General features: G+C 44.4%; 1 protein-coding gene across 24 annotated transcripts in view; it reads right to left on the bottom strand.

Moving 5' to 3' along the window:
* Positions 1 to 23,205, bottom strand: part of RBFOX1 (RNA binding fox-1 homolog 1) — a 788,453-nt gene that overhangs the window by 717,888 nt on the left and 47,360 nt on the right. Inside the window, exon 1 of one of the 24 annotated variants that reach the window (XM_069210590.1) lies at positions 202 to 482. The exons of 20 other annotated variants lie outside the window; for them this stretch is intronic. In XM_069210590.1, the coding sequence (XP_069066691.1) occupies positions 202 to 288 (87 nt within the window). In that variant the 5' untranslated portion in view covers positions 289 to 482. Of the gene's footprint in view, positions 1 to 201; positions 483 to 23,205 lie in introns of those variants that run through there. 3 more of the 24 variants (XM_069210610.1, XM_069210608.1, XM_069210609.1) reach the window with 3 other exon arrangements.

Below are 23,205 nucleotides of genomic sequence, written 5' to 3'. Positions count from 1 at the left end.
CTACTCCATTTATTCAGCCATGAGAGATGTCAATACATAGATTAGGGTGATCCATCTTTTTGATTTCCCCCTGTCTTCTCGGTGACTACATGAGGGGTTTTGCCAGTATTAAAAGTGTTTGCTTTCTCAACCATAAAAATTGCAATTATTACTCTAAGTGTGCTGGAGTTAAGTTGCTTGTTGGAAGCGGCCTTGCATTACCTGAACAACGCCGGCGAAGTAGGGGGCGGCCGGCACAATCACGGGGAGTCCGTAAGGATGCAGCAGAACTCCTTGAGACGATAGCATGGCTGAAGTGACTGCGCGGCGACTCCCGCCACAACCGCACGCATCAATTCAAAGTTAGGGAAAAATCTATACGCCACGTACGTCCACGCGGCCAGGCCAAGAGCGGAGTGTGACAGGCCGGTGCCCGCATCAGCTGTGCGGGAAATTTGTTGACCTCAGCAAATCTTAGCATTAAGATCTTCGCCTGAGAGAACGGACGGACAGAACAGCTGCACCGGTACGGCTGCTGGATAGGAAGGGGCTATTTTAGTAGCACCACGGCCTCTCTCCGTTTGCTTTTATTTAATTTACATGTACAGATCCTCCCACTTGGCTGGGACCGATGGCAGGAGGTAGCATTTCATCTTGCTACCATAGGACCACTTGTTTGTGCTGGACTTCCGCAATGTTTTGCATATTGTATTACTAGAAAAGAGAACTGCTATGAGCCTGAAGGAAAGAAACAGCACTGCGTCACCTGAGAGCAAAGCACACACAAGATCCGTGCCCACGGCATTAAAACCGCTCTCTAAATACAATTCGTTCTGTAGCCTGCAGAGTAACTAGAAGATTTGTGGACAGACGGAATGAACACAACAGATCGATGAACGGATGGACAGAAGGGACAATGAAAGAAAGAAACAGTAGAAGAGAAACATGAGAAGTAAAAACGTGAAGAGAATAGAAGGAAAGAAAAGTTAAAGGGGAGGGAAGAGAACAAGATAGAAAGGGTAAAGGAAACAGAGTAAAAGCAAGAAAGAAAAATAGCAAGGAAAGCCAAAGGCAGATGGATAAAAGGAGACAAACAGCAGGACAGAAAGATTGAACAATTTCATAGGAAGTCGTGTAGCCAATTATGAAAGGGGAAATAGAGTGATAGAAAAATAGACATTACATTCAAGCCTCGATTAGGTGGGCTTTTTAAGTTAATGATGGTTGCGCAAACATCTGATTGTGCAGCGATAACAATCACAACTGTTGTGATAGTTATTGCACCCGATAATTACCTTCTGTGAAAAAGACTGTTAGATATGGGGTCTCTAGTTGGCAGTGGTTTGCACCCTGTCCAAGCAGGGACCCTCACTCTATTCAGGGGAAGGAAGCCACACAGCTGAAATAACCTCTGCTCACCCGCTTGGTAGCTTCACACAAGCAGTCAGGCTTATCTCAGAGGCGATGAGTAAAGTATTTGTACACACATACACACACACAGTAACACAGTAAAAACTCCATCCAAGTACTCCATGCCAGTTTGGAAATATAGCCAATATTTGTCTGAGTAAAACAGGACCAAAACGACAAAAATCCGACACTCACAAGCAAAGATACAAATTTTCAAGATTAAACGTCAGTATAGCGCTTAGAAACATAGTAGCTCCAACTGGGGCTATTATTAAGTCTTGATGGAGTTGGTCTCAACAGTCCAACGCCACTAGCGAGTGAGTGCGGGCCGGTCACAGAGTGCACAGATCCCAGGTACAGTACCTTTGAATACAATGAGAAAATAAAGACATTGTAAGGAGTCAGGGAGATAAGACGTCGCTGGAGCCGTTGTGGTGTTGGATCCTTACTGCTACTTGAGAGATGAGGCATTAGTTCCTTACTGCTAGGCAGGGGAGGTGATGCGTCGGTTCCTTATGGTTGCAGGGGAGGTGATGCAATGTTGGTCATGAGGCATCGGTTCCTTATGATCCAGTAGGGTCGATGAATCCAGCAGGTCAAGACATGAGGCATCAGCTTTGCGGTGTCACAATTACACTACGGGCCACAGATGCTGCAGCAGAGTTGGGTGTCCTGGACGTCGGGGGACACTACACTTAGGACTCATGCTGTGGCGCAACTGCAGAGGGGCTGTAGCAGCATCAGGCCTGTGGCGTTGGTTGCAGTCGTTGCACTCAGTGGGGGCCAAGGCACCAGTGCAGGCAGGGGCACAAAGTCGGACAGCGGCACCAGTTCCGAAGTCGTTCTGGAGTCAATGTACTGGGAGTTTTCTTGACTTCACCAGAATTCACTTCCAAGGGCCCAGGGACTGGATTTGGCATCACTTGGCAAGTCAGGACTCTCAGCAAGAAAGCCTGGTGTTTGCAGATGAAGTCTTTGATGTCCCTGAGACCATTAACAGGTGGCAAGGACTCTCAGAAAAAAGCCGGGTGCTGACAGATGAAGTCTTTGATGTCCCCGAGACCTTTAACAGGTGGCAAGCTCAGTCCAAGCCCTTCTAGAACCTTTGGAAGCAGGATGCAGAAAGCCAAGTCCAGTCCTTTCACTTCCAGGACAGAAGCAGCAAGCAGCAGGCCTGCACAGCAAAGCAACAGGCAGAGTGGCAGTCCTTCATACAGCATACAGCTATTCTTTCTGTCAGAATGTCCTCTGTTCAGAAGGATTTTAAAGTTGTGGGTCAGGGGTCCAATACGTATACTCATTTCTCCCTTTGAAGTAGGCAAACTTCAAAGAAAAATCTTTGTAGTGCAAAATACCCTGCCGTTTCCTGCCCTGGCCTAAGACACACTCCAGGGGGCTGGAGACTGCTTTGTGCAACGACAAGCACAGCCATAATCAGGTGCAAGTGTCAGCTCCTCCCACCACTCTAGCTCAGGAAGACCCATCGAGATATGCAGAGCACAGCTAATCTCCATTTGTGTGACCGTCTAGAGTGAATCCACAAACTGCCCAACTGTCATCGTGACCCAGACGTGTATTCTACACACAGGCAGAGGCACAGTAAGGTTATGCAGAAGAATGCCCACTTTTTAAAAGTAAATACCCTGAAACCGGTCCCAGGGTGCTTGTTTCTGGTCCAGGGAGGACCTGGCCTGGCAGTTTGGGCTGGACTGTCCCCATGGGGAACAGGGTCAAGACTGATTTGCATATGGCTGGGTCTGAGCTGGAATGGCATGGCAGGCAAAAAAACTGATGTATTAAACCCAGATCTGTGACTGGGGGTGAATGTTTGATTTGTTCTGCATTCCATCCATCTTCTGTTGTTTTTTAATTTGTTGCCCCAAGTGGGAAGGGTATGCCCAGACATGGGTCTCATGCTTGCTATGCCACCAGATTGAAGCTAGCCTGGCTGATGAATGGTGATACCCTGAAACCGGTCCCAGGATGCTTTTTTCTGTTCCAGGGAGGACCTGGCCTGGCAGTTCGGGCTGGGCTGTTCCCATGAGGAAAAGGGTCAAGACTGATTTGCATATGGCTGGGTCTGAGCTGGAATGGCATGGCAGTCAAAAAACTGATGTATTAAACCCAGATCTGTGACTGGGAGTGAATGTTTGATTTGTTCTGCATTCCGTCCATCTTCTGTTGTTTTTGCATTTGTTGCCCCAAGTGGGAAGGGTATGCCCAGACGTGGGTCTCATGCTTGCTATGCCACCAGATTCAAGCTAGCCTGGCTGATGAATGGTGATGCCCTGAAACCGGTCCCAGGATGATTGTTTCTGTTCCAGGGAGGACCTGGCCTGGCAGTTTGGGCTGGGCTGTTCCCATGGGGGACAGGGTCAAGACTGATTTGCATATGGCTGGGTCTGAGCTGGAATGGCATGGCAGGCAAAAAACTGATGTATTAAACCCAGATCTGTGACTGGGGGTGAATGTTTGATTTGTTCTGCATTCCATCCATCTTCTGTTGTTTTTGCATTTGTTGCCCCAAGTGGGAAGGGTATGCCCAGACGTGGATCTCATGCTTGCTATGCCACCAGATTCAAGCTAGCCTGGCTGATGAATGGTGATACCCTGAAACCGGTCCCAGGATGATTGTTTCTGTTCCAGGGAGGACCTGGCCTGGCAGTTCGGGCTGGACTGTTCCCATGGGGAACAGGGTCAAGACTGATTTGATTATGGACGGGTCTGAGCTGGAATGGCATGGCAGGCAAAAAAACAGATGGATTAAACCCAGATCCGTGACTGGGGGTGAATGTTTGATTTGTTCTGCATTCCATCCATCTTCTGTTGTTTTTGCATTTGTTGCCCCAAGTGGGAAGGGTATGCCCAGACGTGGGTCCCGTGCTTGCTATGCCACCAGATTCAAGCTAGCCTGGCTGATGAAGGGTGATACCCTGAAACCGGTCCCAGGATGCTTGTTTCTGGTCCAGGGAGGACCTGGCCTGGCAGTTCGGGATGGACTGTTCCCATGGGGAACAGGGTCAAGACTGATTTGCATATGGATGGGTCTGAGCTGGAATGGCATGGCAGGCACAAAAACGGATGGATTAAACCCAGATCTGTGACTGGGGGTGAATGTTTCATTTGTTCTGCATTCCGTCCATCTTCTGTTGTTTTTGCATTTGTTGCCCCAGGTGGGAAGGGTATGCCCAGATGTGGGTCCCGTCCTTGCTATGCCACCAGATTCAAGCTAGCCTGACTGATGAAGGGTGATACCCTGAAACCGGTCCCAGGATGCTTGTTTCTGGTTCAGGGAGGACCTGGCCTGGCAGTTCGGGCTGGACTGTTCCCATGGGGAAAAGGGTCAAGGCTGATTTGCATATAGCTGGGTGTGAGCTGGAATGGCACGGCAGGCAAAAAAACTGATGGATTATACCCAGATCTGTGACTGGGGGTGAATGTTTGATTTGTTCTGCATTCCGTCCATCTTCTGTTGTTTTTGCACTTTTTAAAAGTGGCACTTTCAAATTTAGGGGCATATTTATACTCCGTTTGCGCCGGAATTGCGTTGTTTTTTTTGACGCAATTCTGACGCAAAACTAACTCCATATTTATACTTTGGCGTTAGACGCGTCTAGCGCCAAAGTCCATGGAGTTAGCGTCATTTTTTAGCGTGGACACCTACTTTGCGTTAATTATATGCAAGGTAGGTGTTCCCGTCTAAAAAATCGACTCCGAGGCATGTGCGTCGGATTTATACTCCCGGGCAAAATTCACGCCCGGGAGTGGGCGGGTCAAAAAAAATGACGTACGGCCGCTTTTGCGCCGTTTTTTAGCGCCTGCAAAAGGCAAGCGTTAAGGGACCTGTGGGCTCTGAAGGAGCCCAGAGGTGCCCTCCCATGCCCCCAGGGACCCCCCCTGTCACCCTTGCCCACCCCAGGAGGACACCCAAGGCTGGAGGGACCCATCCCAGGGACATTAAGGTAAGTTCAGGTAAGTTTAAAAAAAAAAAAAATTTGTGGCATAGGGGGGCCTGATTTGTGCCCCCCTACATGCCACTATGCCCAATGACCATGCCCAGGGGACAGAAGTCCCCTGGGCATGGCCATTGGGCAAGGGGGCATGAGTCCTGTCTTTGCTAAGACAGGAGTAATTTCTATGGGGGTTGGGAGTGAAAAAAAATGGCGCAAATCGGGTTGAGGCGAAAAAATTGCCTCAACCTTACTTGCCCCATTTCTTGACGCCCAAGCCCCATATCCCCCTACGCCGGCGCTGCCTGGTGTACATCGTTTTTTTTAACGCACACCAGACGGCGCCGGCGGCTAACGCCGGCTAACGTCATTCAATAAATACGGCGCCCGCATGGTGCTTCAGAATGGCGTTAGCCTGCGCTAATTTTTTTGACGCAAAACTGCGTTAGCGCAGTTTTGCGTCAAAAAGTATAAATATGGGCCTTACAATCTAACAACAACTTCTCTAAAAGATGTATGTTTAAAATGTGAGTTCAGATACCCCAACCTCCATATCTCTATGTGCGCCCAATAGAAAATTACACGTAAAAAATATTTCAAGGCAATCCTCATGTTACCCTATGGGAGACATAGGTCTTTAAATAAACAGTGAAAACCAAATTTAGCTGTATGTCACTATCAGGACATATATAACATACCAGTACATGTCCTACCTTTTAAATACACTGCCCCCTGCCCATGAGGCTGTCGTGGGCCTACCTTAGGGGTGATATACATGTAGTAATTGGGAAGGTTTGGGCCTGGCAAGTGGGTGCACCTGGCAGGTCGAACTGCCAGTTAAAACTGCACACACAGACACTGCAGTGGCAAGTCTGAGACACGTTTACAGGGCTACTCACGTGAGTGGCACAATCAGTGCTGCAGGTCCTCTAATAGCATTTGATTTACAGGCCCTGGGCTCACATAGTGCAGTTTACTAAGGAATTGCTAGTAAATCAAATATGCCAATCATGGATAAACCATTCACCAATACAATTTAGACAGAGAACACTTGCACTTTAGCACAGGTCAGCAGTGTTAAAGTGCCCACAGTCAAAAAGCCAACCAAAACAATTCAGAAAAAATAGGAGGAAGGAGACAAAACGTATGGGGATGACCCTGCAAGAAGTGCCAGGTCCAACAAAGACCGTAGCTTTGGATTTCAATATTTGATATTTTTTGCAGGTCAAACCTGAAACAATTTAGTGAGGTAAAAGGTCTTGGAAATACAGAGATACAGATTTTTGCCACTAGAAGATTAAAAACATTACACTGTGTTTTTTTTCTGTCTCTTCTAGTTCCCCTATGCCTCTGGCCTGTCTTGGAATGGGACAAAAAATAGGGCAAGGGACCAAAATAAAAGTGGCACCCAATATTAGACCAGATATGTAAAAAAGTAGCCTATATTTGCAAAGCAGACCAGCTTTGAACTTGAAAAGACACTGTGGGGGGAGTGTCTGTGTGTGAGAGAGAGAGAGAGAGAGAGAGTGTGAGTGTATGTGTCATAGTAAATGCGATTAAAAATGGGTGACGGTCCGAAGAAGCTTCTGTAACCTTTAATTTTATTGTACATGGCCTTTCTCTTTAACTTGAATGATTCATTTTATAAATTCAAAACATGGTGTGTTATTAGGTAAGAGAAAGCATGGATGGTTGATAGTGGGCAAAGAATGAACTGAGGAAGGAAAAGGGCACTGTAAGAAATAATCTTTAGTGGAAATGGAAAGAATCCTCATGTGCAATGCTGTGTTGTTGTTCAGGACCCAATAGCTCGAAAGGTCCAACTTCTTGTGTTGGAGAAGATCGCCCATCAATCATCATGTTCAGCCCTATGTTCTAATGTATAGCTCTTCGGATCAAGGTCTGAGGCTGTAGCACAGAAGTGCACTGATCTTTACATCCAACTAAATGAACCCCTGGTTAAGCAATGTACATCCTTATGCTTCCACCCCCTAACCCTACAACCCACAAAACCCAGGGGCATATTTATACTCCGTTTGCGCCGGAATTGCGTCGTTTTTTTTGACGCAATTCCGACACAAAACTAACTCCATATTTATACTTTGGCGTTAGACGCGTCTAGCGCCAAAGTCCATGGAGTTAGCATCATTTTTTAGCGTGGACACCTACTTTGCGTTAATTATATGCAAGGTAGGCGTTCCCGTCTAAAAAATCGACTCCGAGGCATGTGCGTTGGATTTATACTCCCGGGCAAAATTCACGCCCGGGAGTGGGCGGGTCAAAAAAAATGACGTACGGCCGCTTTTGCGCCGTTTTTTAGCGCCTGCAAAAGGCAGGCGTTAAGGGACCTGTGGGCTCTGAAGGAGCTCAGAGGTGCCCTCCCATGCCCCCAGGGACCCCCCCTGTCACCCTTGCCCACCCCAGGAGGACACCCAAGGCTGGAGGGACCCATCCCAGGGACATTAAGGTAAGTTCAGGTAAGTTTTTTTTAAAGTTTTTTTTGTGGCATAGGGGGGCCTGATTTGTGCCCCCCTACATGCCACTATGCCCAATGACCATGCCCAGGGGACAGAAGTCCCCTGGGCATGGCCATTGGGCAAGGGGGCATGACTCCTGTCTTTGCTAAGACAGGAGTCATTTCTATGGGGGTTGGGAGTGAAAAAAAATGGCGCAAATCGGGTTGAGGCGAAAAAATTGCCTCAACCTGACTTGCCCCATTTCTTGACACCCAAGCCCCATATCCCCCTATGCCGGCGCTGCCTGGTGTACGTCGTTTTTTTTAACGCACACCAGACGGCGCCGGCGGCTAACGCCGGCTAACGTCATTCAATAAATACGGCGCCCGCATGGCGCTTCAGAATGGCGTTAGCCGGCGCAAATTTTTTGGACGCAAAACTGTGTTAGCGCAGTTTTGCGTCAAAAAGTATAAATATGGGCCCCAATGCTTGAATACATTCACCCTACTTCAGTGACCAGGATCCTTATTATTCCAATCTATTGATAACTTTGTCTGGGTGCACACTGGATAAGAAGTTAGGAAATTAAAGGCCTTCTTGGAGTGGCAGGACACTATTACGTTTCAAAGATAAATACCCAATGACCACAGGAAACACTATGCAAGATCTGCGAGTTCATGATAGTTCCTCTGTTACTGCTACAGTACTTGAGTGAGATGTGAAAGTGGGTTCTTTGCTTCACATTATGCTTCTATTTAACTAAATAGAACAGATTTAAGCTAATTTCTTTGTCGCTGTTTTGTTCAGTGCCTGCTTTGAAGTAACCTTATGTGCCACCTAATGTTATCCATGTTGAATCCTCTGCATGGCCAATGCATAAACATTTAGTTTCATTTTCAAGTTCATTTGATTGATCTCTGCTTTACTCTACTGATGCATTTTATGCTAAGCCTGATTTCAATCCTGGCTATATGGCTTGATGCACTCTGTCGACCAACACCTGATGCACCCTACCATTTGTAATGAAGCCTTGAGAAACTGATATTTCAAATGATTTCAAGTTAAATTTAGACAACTTAGAGATATTGTGGTAATGTGTCCTTTTTATTATCACCCTGTCCATAGCCACCAAGTTTAAAAAACCAACCTTATCCATCCTAAACAGTAAACACCAAGTGTGTCTTTGTGGATACTAGCCCCTCTCTTATGCACCCGTCTTTGCAACAACATCCACTAACCTGCCATGGCATCACTATGCCACCCGGCTCTGCATAGGCCTTATGCCTCCTTGCACTTTTTCTCACATGGAAGGGGTCGAGGTAATTGTACAAATCAATAATGGAAAGCTATATGCACTCTACTGAAAACCAGTGGACGAGAGAAAGGCTTCCTGTGCTTTATGCAAAAGACAGAGTGCAACACATAAAATGGTACCCACATTCTTACTATTGTAACTAGTCAGAAATCACCTAATGTAGCCACTGCATTCAATGTCTGAACACATGTTCATTGGCCCAAACTTTCAAAGATGCTAATGGGAAATAATGATGTACTAATATCATATCTAAAAGCCTCTGAAAAACCCTTTCAGAATAATCCCACATCACTTTATTTTGACAAAATGAAAAGTCCTGTCTCAAAACGAAAGTTTAGTTGAAGCTAACATGTAATAACCCACAAAATAGGGGATCCTGAAACATATTCAATATACTTGGACATATAAAGTGCAATATTGAATGGAACCATGGCCTGTGGTGTACGACCAGATACACACTGCTGCAGGATCACCCACTCTTGAGACATTAAGGCCCGTATTTATACTTTTTTTAGCGCCGCATTTGCGCCGCTTTTTGACACAAAACGGCGCAAACCTACAAAATACAATGGTATTTTGCAAGTTTGCGCCGTTTTTGCATCAAAAAACGACGCAAATGCGGTGCTAAAAAAGTATAAATACGGGCCTAATCCCTTTATGATAAAACGTGCCCGAAATGTTGTGCAGGAAAACGCAGGACTGTCTGTACTTACACAAGCACATGCAGCAAGCAGTTACGGAGCAGTGTTTCTACCCACCTCTCCATGAGCCCACAACTGTGGCCTCCAATCTCTTGACACTCACTTTAATCCCATAGTGGAATGAGAGCTAACAAAGCCTGCATCCACTGTAATGTAATCCCTGAGGCTCTTGGAGCCATCCTCCCCCAAAGGGAGCAGTGGAGCAAATTCCCAGCAGCACTAACAAGGGATACTCATGAGAACCCCAATTCTCTCTGCAGAAAGTGATCAAACAGACCCTTCGAGGATAACAAAGAACACATTGACATTTTGTCAATGTTCTATCTTTGTACATTGAAACTTTTTTGGGCATATATGCACTACATAAAATAAATAAATGGGTATATAGACAGAATATCGGAAAGCAAAAATCTCGTGGACCAAAATATTGTGTCAAAAATATCAAGGACCCTAATACGGTGAAGGTACGTTTCTATAGCTAAACAAAGTTTTACTATATATAATAACACATGAACGTACCTTGACAATGTTTATATCTTTAACCTACAAAGATATGCAGCTAAGAATGGTAAATCTATACGTACCTATTTGCACTTACCATTTCGATATTTTGGTCCCCAATATTTTTGACACAATATTATGTCCACAAAATATTTCTGTTTCCTATATTCTGTCAGTGATCCAAACAAATGCAAATATGTTGGTGAACTGTGTTGATTTACAACAAGATGCTGGTTCATGAACAATTAGCCTGTCCACTTTGGCTACTGGGGCACCTCTGAACAAGTTTGCGAAATGGAGCTTGCTTGCATGCAAAAGAAATGGAGGTTGTGTGCATTCAGTAGTTCTCTTTGGATCCTGGTTCCCCACAGCTCTTTTTGTAATACCGAACTATGATCCTGTATTGCAAAATGATTTGTCCCACAAGGGGTGCTGTTTTCTGTAATATGGAGTCTTGCTTCCTGAAAAATGCTTTGGTGTGTCTTCTACCACAGCCACTACTTGAAGAGCCATACAGCATTCTGCAGGAGAAGGTTGTTTAGTTTCTTTAGTTGGACAACCATAAACCAGTGACAAAAGCTGACATGGAAAAGCACGCATGCGCACATGGAAACAGAGAAGAAAAACGAACTCAAATATACAGATGAGCTGTAGGGATCTGGCGGGAAAGACAGGCAAAATGAATACATTGTATCAGGTGCCAGAAGATGATTGGAGGGTGAGGGTTCTTCACATTAATTACAATCACTGCCGTGCTTCCCACACACAACACGCAGTGGCATCTCTTTCCTACTCAACTGATCTAGTGCCAAACACATTCAGGGCAAGATGATGCTAACTGATAACATAGAGTCAACAATATGTAACTCATAAAACACAGTTCAGGTAACACAGAAAAGTAAAGATGTGCAGTATTAATGCAATTCGACATAGTTTGTTGCAAACAACATGTCTGAACACACTAAAATAAACTTACAGCATACTCTCAAAACCAACAGAACACAAGTGGTAACGTGCACCCTACAATGCACACCTGCATAAAAGAATTTGGATCATGCAAAAATCTCATAATTTACTTTTGCATAAATGCGCTAAATTCTGCAACAGTTGCACAAAATCTTGAAAAAATCAAAACTGGCACCTATAACTCAGCACCCAGTTAATTCAATACAGTATACATTAATATCAAAGTTTTACTAGCAGCAGCACACCACTTTGCAGCACCATACCTACAGAAGGTGAAAACATATATATATATATTAGTTTTGGGGTTCCAATATGCTGCAGGTTAATATTCAGTAAATAATTTATTCAGGCCTTAGACGCTTCGTACCCTAAGGGTAAAGTAGTCGTGAAAATACTCTCACGAGTGAATGGTTTCGCTATTCTATATACTTTCTCCCTATGCAACATGACATTCATTTTTATTCATTCTGGAGTTTTTACACAAAGCACATGTTACGAGATGATCATGGTACAGCCACATAACACAATATAATCACAAAAGTTAAGCAGTCACAAAAACTCACTCATACAAGTGAAAACTTCTCAATTTCATTTTTGCAGCAATATAGTTAGAAACAAAAAGTGGAAAGGACGTTTAAAAAAAGGAAGAAATTGATAAAACGGGCATGTGAAAACAAAACATCCCCTCAGTACAATTGCAGCAAAGTCATTTTCTACTATCAAGCTCATGTATTCTCAAACTGTATTGGAGGTAAAAACCAACTGCCACCTCCTGGAGTGAGCCTTGATCGCTCAACCTTTCCACCCTGGAGACTCAAGTATTCAAAGTAGTAACTTAGTTAACCAATCTGAAGTCCGATAGAGCCTGAGGCATGAGTACAGATAGAAGCAAATGTCAGTACCCACAACAGATACTCCCACTGATCACTAACTGCCACAGTGCTGGGAGAAATGGTCCCACAACCACACTTTACCACAACCAGTACGTTTCTAAAGAATATAAATACTGCAGCATATCGTTCTCCAGTAGTGCTAAACACAAACATGCTGTATTTCAATCGTCACGGCAGTAATGCCTCCCGGCTTCTGAATAATTCCTGTCTTCCTTAAAACAATCAACTTCAATACATAGAGCATTCTACCTAGAATACTCCATTCCAACCCACTACACACTATCTGTGCACCTGACAGCGAGCATGCTGAACCCGTTGCACTAGGCAATGGACAAAGGTATTCCACCTAAAATGCAATTTCAAATTGACTCACCCTCCATTCCTCTTCTCCACCTGCAGCAAAAACACAACCACCAGACGCAAACACCATGCAGATAAGGTCACACAGAAAAAGCCAGTTATGTGGAAGGTCTCCCAAGGCTATAATTCCTAAGCAGTTCTCCCCCAGTTTGCATTGTGCACAATGACTCACTCCCAGGCAGAGCTTACCTTGTGCAGGTAATTTCACATAATAGGCACTGGCACTCATTTTTGGGAAAAAGGATTTATTCATCATCATTATACTTTGACCAAGAGCAAGAGAGAGAGGAAGAGAGAAAAGAGAGAAGGAAGAAGAAATAAAGGGCAAGCGCGACAAAGGGAGAAAACAAAAAAGAACAAGCGATGGCAGGGCCAATAGGCATTGCTTAAAATACAGCTTTTTGCTTTGTCATTGTAAGTTAGCAGAGTTGTTCAGCAACAGTGGCAGCTGATAGCAGGAATAAGTGTTGGGGCAGTGCGGAGGGTTAATAATTAAAACACAAAATATGAGAAAACTTACTTGCCTAATGTCGCCTCACAGCCTCTGTGTTCTCCGGGTCCATCTCCTGATGCACAGGCTCCCAGACTCCCCTGCACCAATCCCGATGCTGTTATGCTGGCATTCCCCAGCATGAGAGAAGCGCCGACAATGGATGGAGCGGGCTGGTTTTACACTCCAACAGGGAATAGGAGCCTGTGCCTCCTATTCTCCATTTAACAAACCCGGAGATATCTAAGTGTACATGTTGGTTGGTTTGGCTGTCCTAAAACAGCCAGCCAACCCTACATGCACACTTGGAGTGCCCTGTACCACCACTCCTCCTGCTGCTGTTGAGGGATTGCCACACTCTCAAGAATTGGCGCCGCATTGGGCTCCCTCACATAAAATAAAATGTTAATAAGGCAGTTTTATTAGTCACTTTATTATCATTTTATTTTACATACATTCATCTCCTGACTCAAGCAGTGGGGCAACACTCCTCTGCCATAATGGAGGAGCCACCGCTGTTCAGCAAAACAGAAGAGGCAGGGGCATGCAACAGGGATGAAGGAGGGAGGGAGAACACAGAGGGGGCACGTGGGAGCCAAATGAAAAAGACAATCTCTGGTAGAGTGCTTAAATGCAAAGAAAATAAATAGTGCTACAAAATATGAGCACTGAAAGGATACAAGTAATGTGTCCATGCTCCGTGGGAGGGACAACCACGCAAAGAGGAAAAAAGTCTTTGACAGCTGAGAAATAGAAAAGTAAGCAGATGAGAGCAGCAATAAAGCCAACAAATGGTAAGCATTAGTTGGACTCAGCACGCTGCTAGAAAACATAAGGTTTTGAACAGACCGTGCATGCACTGTCTAGGTAGGATCTTAAAAGAACTTGCAAGGGTGATGTAGACACAAGAAGTGTGGGTGGCAAAAGCAAGATGCTTGAGGGATAGCGAAGCACAGACAGCCTTTGTAACTGTTATTTATCAACACCATGGATGAGTTTCCACCAAAAACATTGTGATGATGTACTTAACTTTAAACAAAGCACTTCTTCTGATTCTTATCTCATTGCTTGTCCTCCAACAATTAGCTATAAAGCAGGCACGAGAAACCTCCGAAAATCAGATCTTACTGTACTCAACATCAGAGGAACAATAAGACTGGCGTACCTAGAACGAACTTGCCACTGCAACATAGCAACCTTAGCTGGTCATTGCATAAATACCAGAATCATAACATAACCCCATTTCTAATATGACAAAAAATAGAATTTAAAAAACATGCAGTTTCAAGATGTAATAAAAAAAAAAGTCTGTATACTTCAAGGCCAAAAGGAGTCTTCTGACAAGGCATCTCACAGGCTGCACCTCCTACCACAACCTCAGTTGTTTTAATGCTTCTGTGTTAAGATCAGGACCGGCTTTAGCGCTGGTGGCACCCTGTGCGACAGTCTTTTTGGCACCCCCCACCCCAGGACCACCTCCTTGGATTCACTCACTACCACCCACCAATTTTGCCTCTCATCTTTCCATAGCCCCCTCTTTCACATACATTCATTTGTTTTACAGTACTTGTAAAGGCTGGCTCTACTAATCCACTCAGCTATCCACAAAAAATATAGTTCTGTTCTTTGCAGCAGGTACATTAACCATCTACGCTATTTTATGGCGAGTTAAAGCTGCGACAAGACAAAACTTCCATCCCACTACCCATTAGGAACATTATTCTCAAGAGGTATCTTGATATTTTAGTTGTTTCCTGAAGGCTGGATGCACGAGTGCTTCTTCAGTAGGTTCTTTTAAATCTCAGGTTTCGTAAGTTTAGCAATAACTTACGAAACTTGCTATTTAAAGGAACTGCTGAAAAGTTCACAGGCCCCCCAGAGGTCAGCGCCCCCAACCAGGTGAGCACTGGGTGCGGCCGCACTGCTCGCACCGCCCCGAAGCCGGCCCTGGTTAAGATGATACAAGGTAAATGACACAGAAAGTCATCTTAGGCTCATTAAGAGAGAGCACAGCAATATTTACTAAGAACTAAAAAAAATAACTTCTCTACCGATCGACCTCATTGATTAGGATTCCTGCGCAGCGCCATGGTTTGGAAACTGCGTGTAACTTGCTTACACCACACAATCTGCTCACGCTTGTATTGATTTGTTCCTATTAATATTCAACGAAAGAAAACTCCCAGTGGAGTCTGACTTTAAATCAAATCAAACAATTTGCTTTACTGATCCAACATGCTTCGGTCTCTACTCTGAAACTTTTATTAATATTCAACAAGATATGCCCTGCGCAAAGCTGAACACTTCAAGACCCTCCTAGAGATTTGCAAAGGCCTCCAACTACAATACTTATTGTAGATTTGAACTCCAGATCTTACATAATTAATACAGCAACATTCGCATTTATTCAGTGTCATATTTGCTTTGAGGCTCATAGTAATGTGCCCTCAATAATGTCTTTTCAGAAGCCATATCACTATTTCTGCAAGGCTGTGAATAACAAGTCTGGGCTGCAAACTACCAGCTAATTCGAGCTACATCATTTTCCTCCATAATTACCTTTTCAGATAACTAATTGCTGACAAGATGTGATGTGATATTCAATTATTTAATGTCACATTTCGGCCATCTTGAAAGGCTTTCGGTAATTGATTTTCGTGTGTGAAAGCCGCCTTGCCGTTAGATGCCAAATTCTCCCTGAGCATCTGCATGTCGACCCCTGCTGCTAATGGCCGCCTACGACTGCTAACTTTAGATTTCAGACAGTGACCCACTATTCTGCCGTTTGGAGCCTTTTCCAATGCTGATACAGTAGTCATCTCTTGGCATAGAGATGCTCTCTGTCTCGCATCTCTTGAAATAGGACAGTGCTCTCACGAGGAGTGGATGAGCAACGCATAGTAGAATATCAAGCAAAATTCTGACTGTAAAATTACATCTATGAACAATCTGTTGCAGGCTGAGGAAAATCAAATCTTCAAATCAATTTTCACATGGATGCAGATGAAAAGGAGTGGCTAGCACACGTTTAAAAGAACATATTATATAGAAATTGAATTCTAGCTCAACAGACTAGATGATGGAACCACAATCAATTCCTGAGATGTCTTTCAGAATTATATTCCGATGGATTACCATTATAATTCATAGTGCTGTCTAGGTATATACAAAACCAGAAAGGGTTGATAAGGCATGCTCTTCTCAAGGGCCTTTAAACATGGCGCCGGTGTGTAGTCTCATGGTTCACGAACAACACCATCAATTACCAGCGAACAGAAGGGATGGGCGGAGGACCTGTCATGCAGGGAATGGTGGCTTTGGCAGAATGGCCCGCAGAGTCTGAGTGGAGTTCAAGAGATTGTGTCACAAGCGGTCGGACCATTGTGATCGATGCAAGAAGGAACATACGAGGTACAATTAAAATGCAGAGCAGAAGCAACATGGCACCTGGCAATATTTATTGGATGACAGGTTTTGGCATGTGTTCTATTTGTAACTCTCTACTGTGAGTTACTTAAATGCATTGTTTTGCTGCTCACCCTGTGTCAGGACCCTCCAGGAAAGGGTTGTGCTGCTAAACGTTTGCTACATCTCAAGCAGCATTGCATCACTGCTTCTAGATTTGTAGGATAATGTACAGTCTTGCATCAAATGTCTCAAAGCTCATCTATGAAAGCAGTTAGTTGGGGTCACACAGAATTCTCAATGTGAGGGGGTTTCGAACTTTATATAATTAGATTTTGTTTCAGAGATATAACGCCGGCCTATACCAGTTTGTGGTTGTTAGAGGCAGATTGTGCCACCATTCAGAATGTCAACAGCAATAAAAGAGCAAAATTCATTTCCTGCCTTCTGACCACCGCCCTTCTCCCTTCAAGATTTTGCATGTAGAGTCTTGCAGGCTTCCGACTCGGAGGGGATTTTAGGGTTTACTTCAGAATCCCGTGTTATGAGCCAGGCAAACAGAAAGTAAAGCTGCATATGGCAAGCCAATTATTAGTAAAATCCGGTTTGGTTTTCGGAATGACCAAAATGTATGCAAATAATCGACACGGGGCCTCAGGCCATTGGAATGCTTCTAATACATTGTGGATAGCTTGGAAATGCTGGCTTTTGTTTAGCAATTATAGGTTGGGATGCCCACCTACAACAGAAAAATAGGCACCTGGAGTATGTAATCCATGGTCTATGTTCAGATGAATGAAATACTAAATAAACAACACTAAGCCTGACAAATGTTTCCTGTTACATAGCTGCATTCTTTCTAACCCCTGGATCTTCTCATACACTGTCTGTGGTCCGGTTCAATGGACCCAAAGGGCCATCTCAGAAGCGCCTGTCTGCTCCTATATAGGGCTCAGGTGCAACAGACCATCAGTGTTGTGCCGTGACTGAACAAATGGCCCCAGAGAGGCGAGGGCCTGTGCAGTGCTTAGAACATTGAACGTATCCTCCAATGAAGTGCTGTGCCAGCCAGTTGTCTATGTAATTGTCAGATACCAACTCTTTGCCTTGCGCACCAGTACTACATCAATGAGGCACGATCAGGCACTTACATGCTCCTTCCTTCAGCCAACAGATCATTATCCGGTCCCTCTCTGTAGACTGGTGAGATGTTTCATCCTTTCATAATCTGATGAGCATGGCAGGAGTGAGAGCCTTACCCCACACAACAGAACACTGTGATGCATGGTTGCTCATGAAGGAAATGGCACTGATCAGATTGTACGTTTTCAAAGGTATGATTTCTACACCAAAAATCAACCCACTGAACCTGCTGCAAGAGAACGAAGATGTACTGGCAGCCACAAAGTCAGTGTGCCCGAAACACAAATCCGGCTCGCCACATCTGCAAAGATCAAACTGCCTCTTACATTTTTTATGCATGCCACTTACAAGGGTGTAAAAGTGTCTACTTCCAAAAGGAGGGCTAGTAGCGAAGTTCAAGATTGTGCAGGTACAGTCATGACTGACACTTCTGTATTCGTAGGGTGTAGCTTCAGGGAGGTGGTTAGGGTTTTTCACCCCCCAAAAAAAAAAAATGTGTTCTTTATTACATTGTTTGGTACAAGTGCTTTCAGTTGGGTATTGTGAGGTGTCTGTCAGATTTCACCAGGGAGTTTTACATAAACACACACAAAAAAAGCATACCCTTGCTCCCTTATCTGTGTTTGAATGTCATAAAAACAGTTGGTTTATTTAAAAAAAAAAAAAAAAAAGTACTCCTACCAATATGTACTAGCCCTTAAACCCACCTCACTCCCTGCTTCTCATATAATGTATGCTCACAAGCTACACCAGCGTGGCTGTTGGCAAATCTGAAGTTTACATCCCCCCAGATCTTACTGACCAAGCTACGCCCTTGTTTGCAAATGAGAGGACGTAGACTTTTTTTAGTGTTAATTACTCCCATGACCAGAGCAGGATGAGGAACAAGAGGCAAAACAACTCAACAGTTACTGACTTCTATCCACACGGGTAAGGAAGGGCATTGCCTTGGGATGGGACGTCAAAGGAAATGAGTTGGATTAATGTTTAATTACCACATTTCTCCATGTATCCAAGACCTCATACTCATACTAGTATGTAATTTAAGGGTAGTAGTTAAACCCTGTGCAGCAGCACTCACAGCCACGATGAGCCTTGGCGATCTGAGAACGGACGCACCTGACATGTATGTCCATGCACTCCTTTACACTTTCCCAGCCGCATCTGACACCAAGTCACAACTTGCATAGACAAAGTAGTGTAGAAGCAGAACGCAAAGCATTTTGTGAACGAGGGATGCACCAGTCTCTGCATCTGCCACGTAGCTGCTTCCCCTCGAGTGTTCACAATTTGTTCTCAATCGCTCCGCGCATGTGCACATAATTTAGGCATTTACACATCAGTTTGCAGTCTGCAGTTCCATTTTGTGAAAGTAGTGAAACATTTTTTGCAATCTGAGCATTTGCAGGTTTTGAAAAAGCTTTGTGGATCATACCCACGCGTGTGGTTATAAAACACAAAGAACAACTGCATTTTACTTTGCTTACTTGTATAACGAGGTCATATGTGTGTCTGTGTGTTTGTTATTTTTTCATGATAAGGGGCATAAAAGCTGCAAGAATTAGAATTTCACCAGGTTACATATGTAAAATTGCTTAACAATCTTTCAGTAATGCATAACTTTTAAAATAGCTTATCCCATATGCTGCCTTATTCCCACTGGAATGCTGAATTTGCTGAAGCTACTTGTCATTCTGGCAGGTGTTGTACTCGTTTGCCTGTATTTCCTGATTAAAAACATCTTTTTTTATAACTATCCTGATTATTTTGTCGGGGGAGGGTGGCTGTGGGTCGGAGGATAGAATTTTGCATATCAAATAGAGAAATAATGGATGCAGAGGCTGTAAGCAGAACGAGGCATTCGTCTTTCTGATCCTCTCCCTTGACGAGAACCAACCTGTGCCAATATAAGGCCCGAAAAGAAGCGTCCAATTTGGTTCATCTTCGATAACAACAGGCACGACTAAATTACTGACCTAACATTTCCAAGACATGAAAAACAACACCACTGGAAGGAGGTAATCATACACGACGAACAAATAAAGGTGAGATCTCTTAAGGACATACAACACAACTTTCAATTGTATGTTTTTACAATAGCTGGAAATATGATCTTAGTTCCCCACCAACCATTATTAAAAACGTGTTTTAAAAAAAATGCTATTCCGTAAATCTTGATATTTTTTTAATGTTGCAGAAAGATAAACAGATACCGCCCATTGCAATACATGTTTCCCAATAGTCACATGCCCACCCCCTCCCCTGAAGCCTATTATAAAGGTGCATGCAAAAGCAATGGGTGTGCAATTTTTTTATAGGACCGCACGTTTTCCTTTTCAATACTTCCAAACAGCAGCTAATGTTTGACTCGTAAAGGAAAAACAACCCCACTTCAATAATTTAATAAATGTGTTTACAATGTATGTATTTCATCTAATATTTCTTAAATATGGTTTTGGAACATTTTGAAGCCTTTTGCATTTCACGTTCATACAGTATAATTTGCTTTATAAGAATGGCAGCAATGAAGGGGGGGGCATGCATCTAACAGCCTGCAATCGATCTGAAATAAAAGTAAGCACTAGGAATAGCACGTGGTAAACCCAGTTCTGCAAAGGGGTGCACGTGGCATGTTTGCACTAGCCAAAACACATAAATACAGAACTAAGCATATTAAGGAAGACACAAGTAGGTGAGAGGGTCAGTGATAAACCACCCTTAACTCAGGTTAATCAGGTTAATTCGCCAAACAGTCTCTTGTGCTTCATGTCCAGAAAGCGATGCTATGGACCTGAGTTCAATGAGGCAACATCCCTCTGAACCTCTGGTTTAAGGAGCAGCCAAGTGGACAATGCATCAGATTTTCATGGAATTGTAGACTGTGCTACAGAACATCATGGGGAGAAGAAATTATTGGAAGATTAAGACTCCTGGGCTCCTAAAAAGATATTTTGGCAGCTTAAATACATACAACAATTACCAGTAACAATACGTTGCCAAATAATTCATTCATCACCATGATCAGGACCTGAGGATCAATTTCTTAGTCCCTTGGAATCACTTATCACCTGCCTTTATTCACTGAAATTATTGTCTTGACTATTGAGATGATTATTTGAAGGTAGTGGCACAAAATAACATCTGCTGCACACAATAGAAAGTAGTGAAATAGTGCCCTTCCCTAAATTGTTGTGTAAAGTTAGTTTTTTCCAGTTAAAATTGGTAATTCAGAGAACTTTAGGTTATCTCTCTGGAATAAACATCTCAGCACTCATGCATCATTGGTGGGGCCATAAACTAATCCAGGAATTACTGCAATATCCAGCCGTCCATAATTTGGCTTATAAATTTAGTTTTTATGACTAAAGTAGTTGAATATTTTAGGGCCTCACTCATGAAAGACAAAATCTAGAAGTAAGGCAGATTTAAGATTGCGCAAGCTTGGTAATAGGGTTTGGTCTGAGAACATATTTGCCTTAATTTTGGAAAATATGAGGACTTTAAACTAAAGTCTCTAAAGACTATTAAGTGTGTCTAATGTTAGAGAAAAACAAAATTGTCAATCTTGTATGATGGAAGAGATGGCCAGATGGTATCAGGGTGCAGGTCCTTCTTTTCTCTTTTTGATCGCTATTCAAGGTAGTTCCTTCAGCCTGCTCTAGGCAGGACCCCCAGGAATTTGCTGGAGGAATTTTGTAGGTATGATGCAGCTAATTCTTCCCATTCTTGGGTCATTAGATACAACACATCACAGCCGTTATCTTTAAGCTCATCACTTTTTGCTGAGTTGCTTCTTCTTTACACAAACTTGCTAGTTGGCAAGCTGACTTGACTGAAGCCTGGGCTGATGATGTCCTGGCTGCCAGGAGGTCCAGCATCCCCCTTTATACTGGTACCGTGAACCATGAACCTTGTAGAGAGTGCTTCAGGCTCCATTATTTGGCCCTAGGTGAATAAAACAGGAGAAGTTTAAGTTTTGTGGTGATTTGGCCTGCTCCTCAGTACCCTTCGGTCTGATTGAAGAGACATGGGCCGTGGGAGCCTCTGCGGCCCAGTGTGAAGAGGTTGCACCTGCAGTATTCCAGAGTGGGTGCAGTAAGGGACGATTCGTCTCCTCCTCAGCCTCTTTTGTGTCTTTTATATCCTCTGAGCCACTGATCTCTAGTAGATCCAGGGAGCAGTTTGTAGCGGGGAACAGTCCCCTACCAGAGTTACCACCTAATGTTGATATTATCACCTCAGGTTGCAGAGGCGATGGGAGTCCCATAGCTTCATTGTTGTTAGAGAGTATGATTGATCTTTCTGCTAACTACTGTGGGGACTGGCCCTCTTCCCTTGCCTGATCTCATATTTGTCTGTCTGCCAGAAGGAGAGCTGGGTTGCTGGATTGCTTTGAGATTGCCTTTTGTCGGAAAGCAGCAAGCGAGGATTTAGTTTGGCCACTCTGTGTGCCACCATGCCCCTTGTGCCTGCCCTGAATTATCGTATCCTATGGGCTATGGGGGGCACGAGCACTCACGCCACCACTAAATACCCTCTCCATTCCCTAACTGATTGCTTTGAGGTCTCCTTCTGTTGACAAGATGCAAGCTCTGCTCTGTGGCAACACAGAGCGGAGCGAGGCAGGGGGCACAGATGGACTCACTCTGAAATGTTATTTGGCTGAGAGTTCCCTTATTCCCGGAGAGCACTCAATGTGGTTTCCTTCTGCAAGTGCTCGCTTGGAAGGAAGAGTCAACAGGCCGCACCAAAACTTGGCTTGACCGCCTCTGCCAGCTCTGGTGCTCCCCTTGCCTGAGCCCTCTAATGAGTAGTCTGCCAAAAAGAGAGAGAGGAGCAGGGAGTTCTACAGAAAAGATTGCTGCTCCAGGCCTTCCTGGGCTTCCCTGAAAGCCTGAATTACCCTGAATGTGTGCCGCCTCACCCCTCAGCCAGAACGTTAGATTGGGGGCATGAGCATACACACGCTTGTTTATTTTTGTTTATTTTTATTGTGGTTTGTTTAGTTTGTTGTAGTTTATTTAATTTGAAATTTAATAAAATTGATAACATTGATGATGATTTTGATGATTGTAACAAAGTTGTTGATACTATAGATACTGTTTTTGGTACTGTTGCAGAGCAGCAGGCAGCTTATGGCAGCAGGGCAGTGGGCAGCAGTGGTGGCTGCGGAAGCAGGCACAGGCCGCTGTGTAACACTTGCTGTTTTGCCCTGCAGGCTCCCTCAACTTGCCTCTCCTGCAGACAGCCTCCCCCGGACAGGCAGGCAGGCAAGTCGGACAAATCAGGAGGAGGAGACCGGGTAGAGCCCAGGAGAAGGTTCGACTCACCTGCAGACGGCCTCCCTTGGGTAGGCAGGCAGGCAGGCTATGCTGATTAGCTGCCATCTGAGTTGGCGTGCACGGAACACCTTAATGCTGCTCCTGCCACGCTGCTCTGAGCAAGCTCAACCCTTTCCGGGCCTTTCTGTTGGTGCTCCGGTGTTCAGGCAGCAGCTTCCCCTGGGCAAGACTTCCGCAGAGTCCCCGCGGCGAGGTGCAACTGTCTGGTCTGGTCTCTGCACCTCGCTCCTCCAACGCTCACTGTTGCTGGCCTTTTACTAACTGACTTCCAATCAACTTCTGACTTCCAACTCC

Source organism: Pleurodeles waltl, chromosome 10, assembly GCF_031143425.1.
Source record: "Pleurodeles waltl isolate 20211129_DDA chromosome 10, aPleWal1.hap1.20221129, whole genome shotgun sequence".
In the NCBI taxonomy this organism is placed as follows: Eukaryota; Metazoa; Chordata; class Amphibia; order Caudata; family Salamandridae; genus Pleurodeles; species Pleurodeles waltl.
The sequence above is the reverse complement of the archived record's forward strand: the minus strand, read 5'-3'. Positions and strand labels throughout refer to the sequence as shown.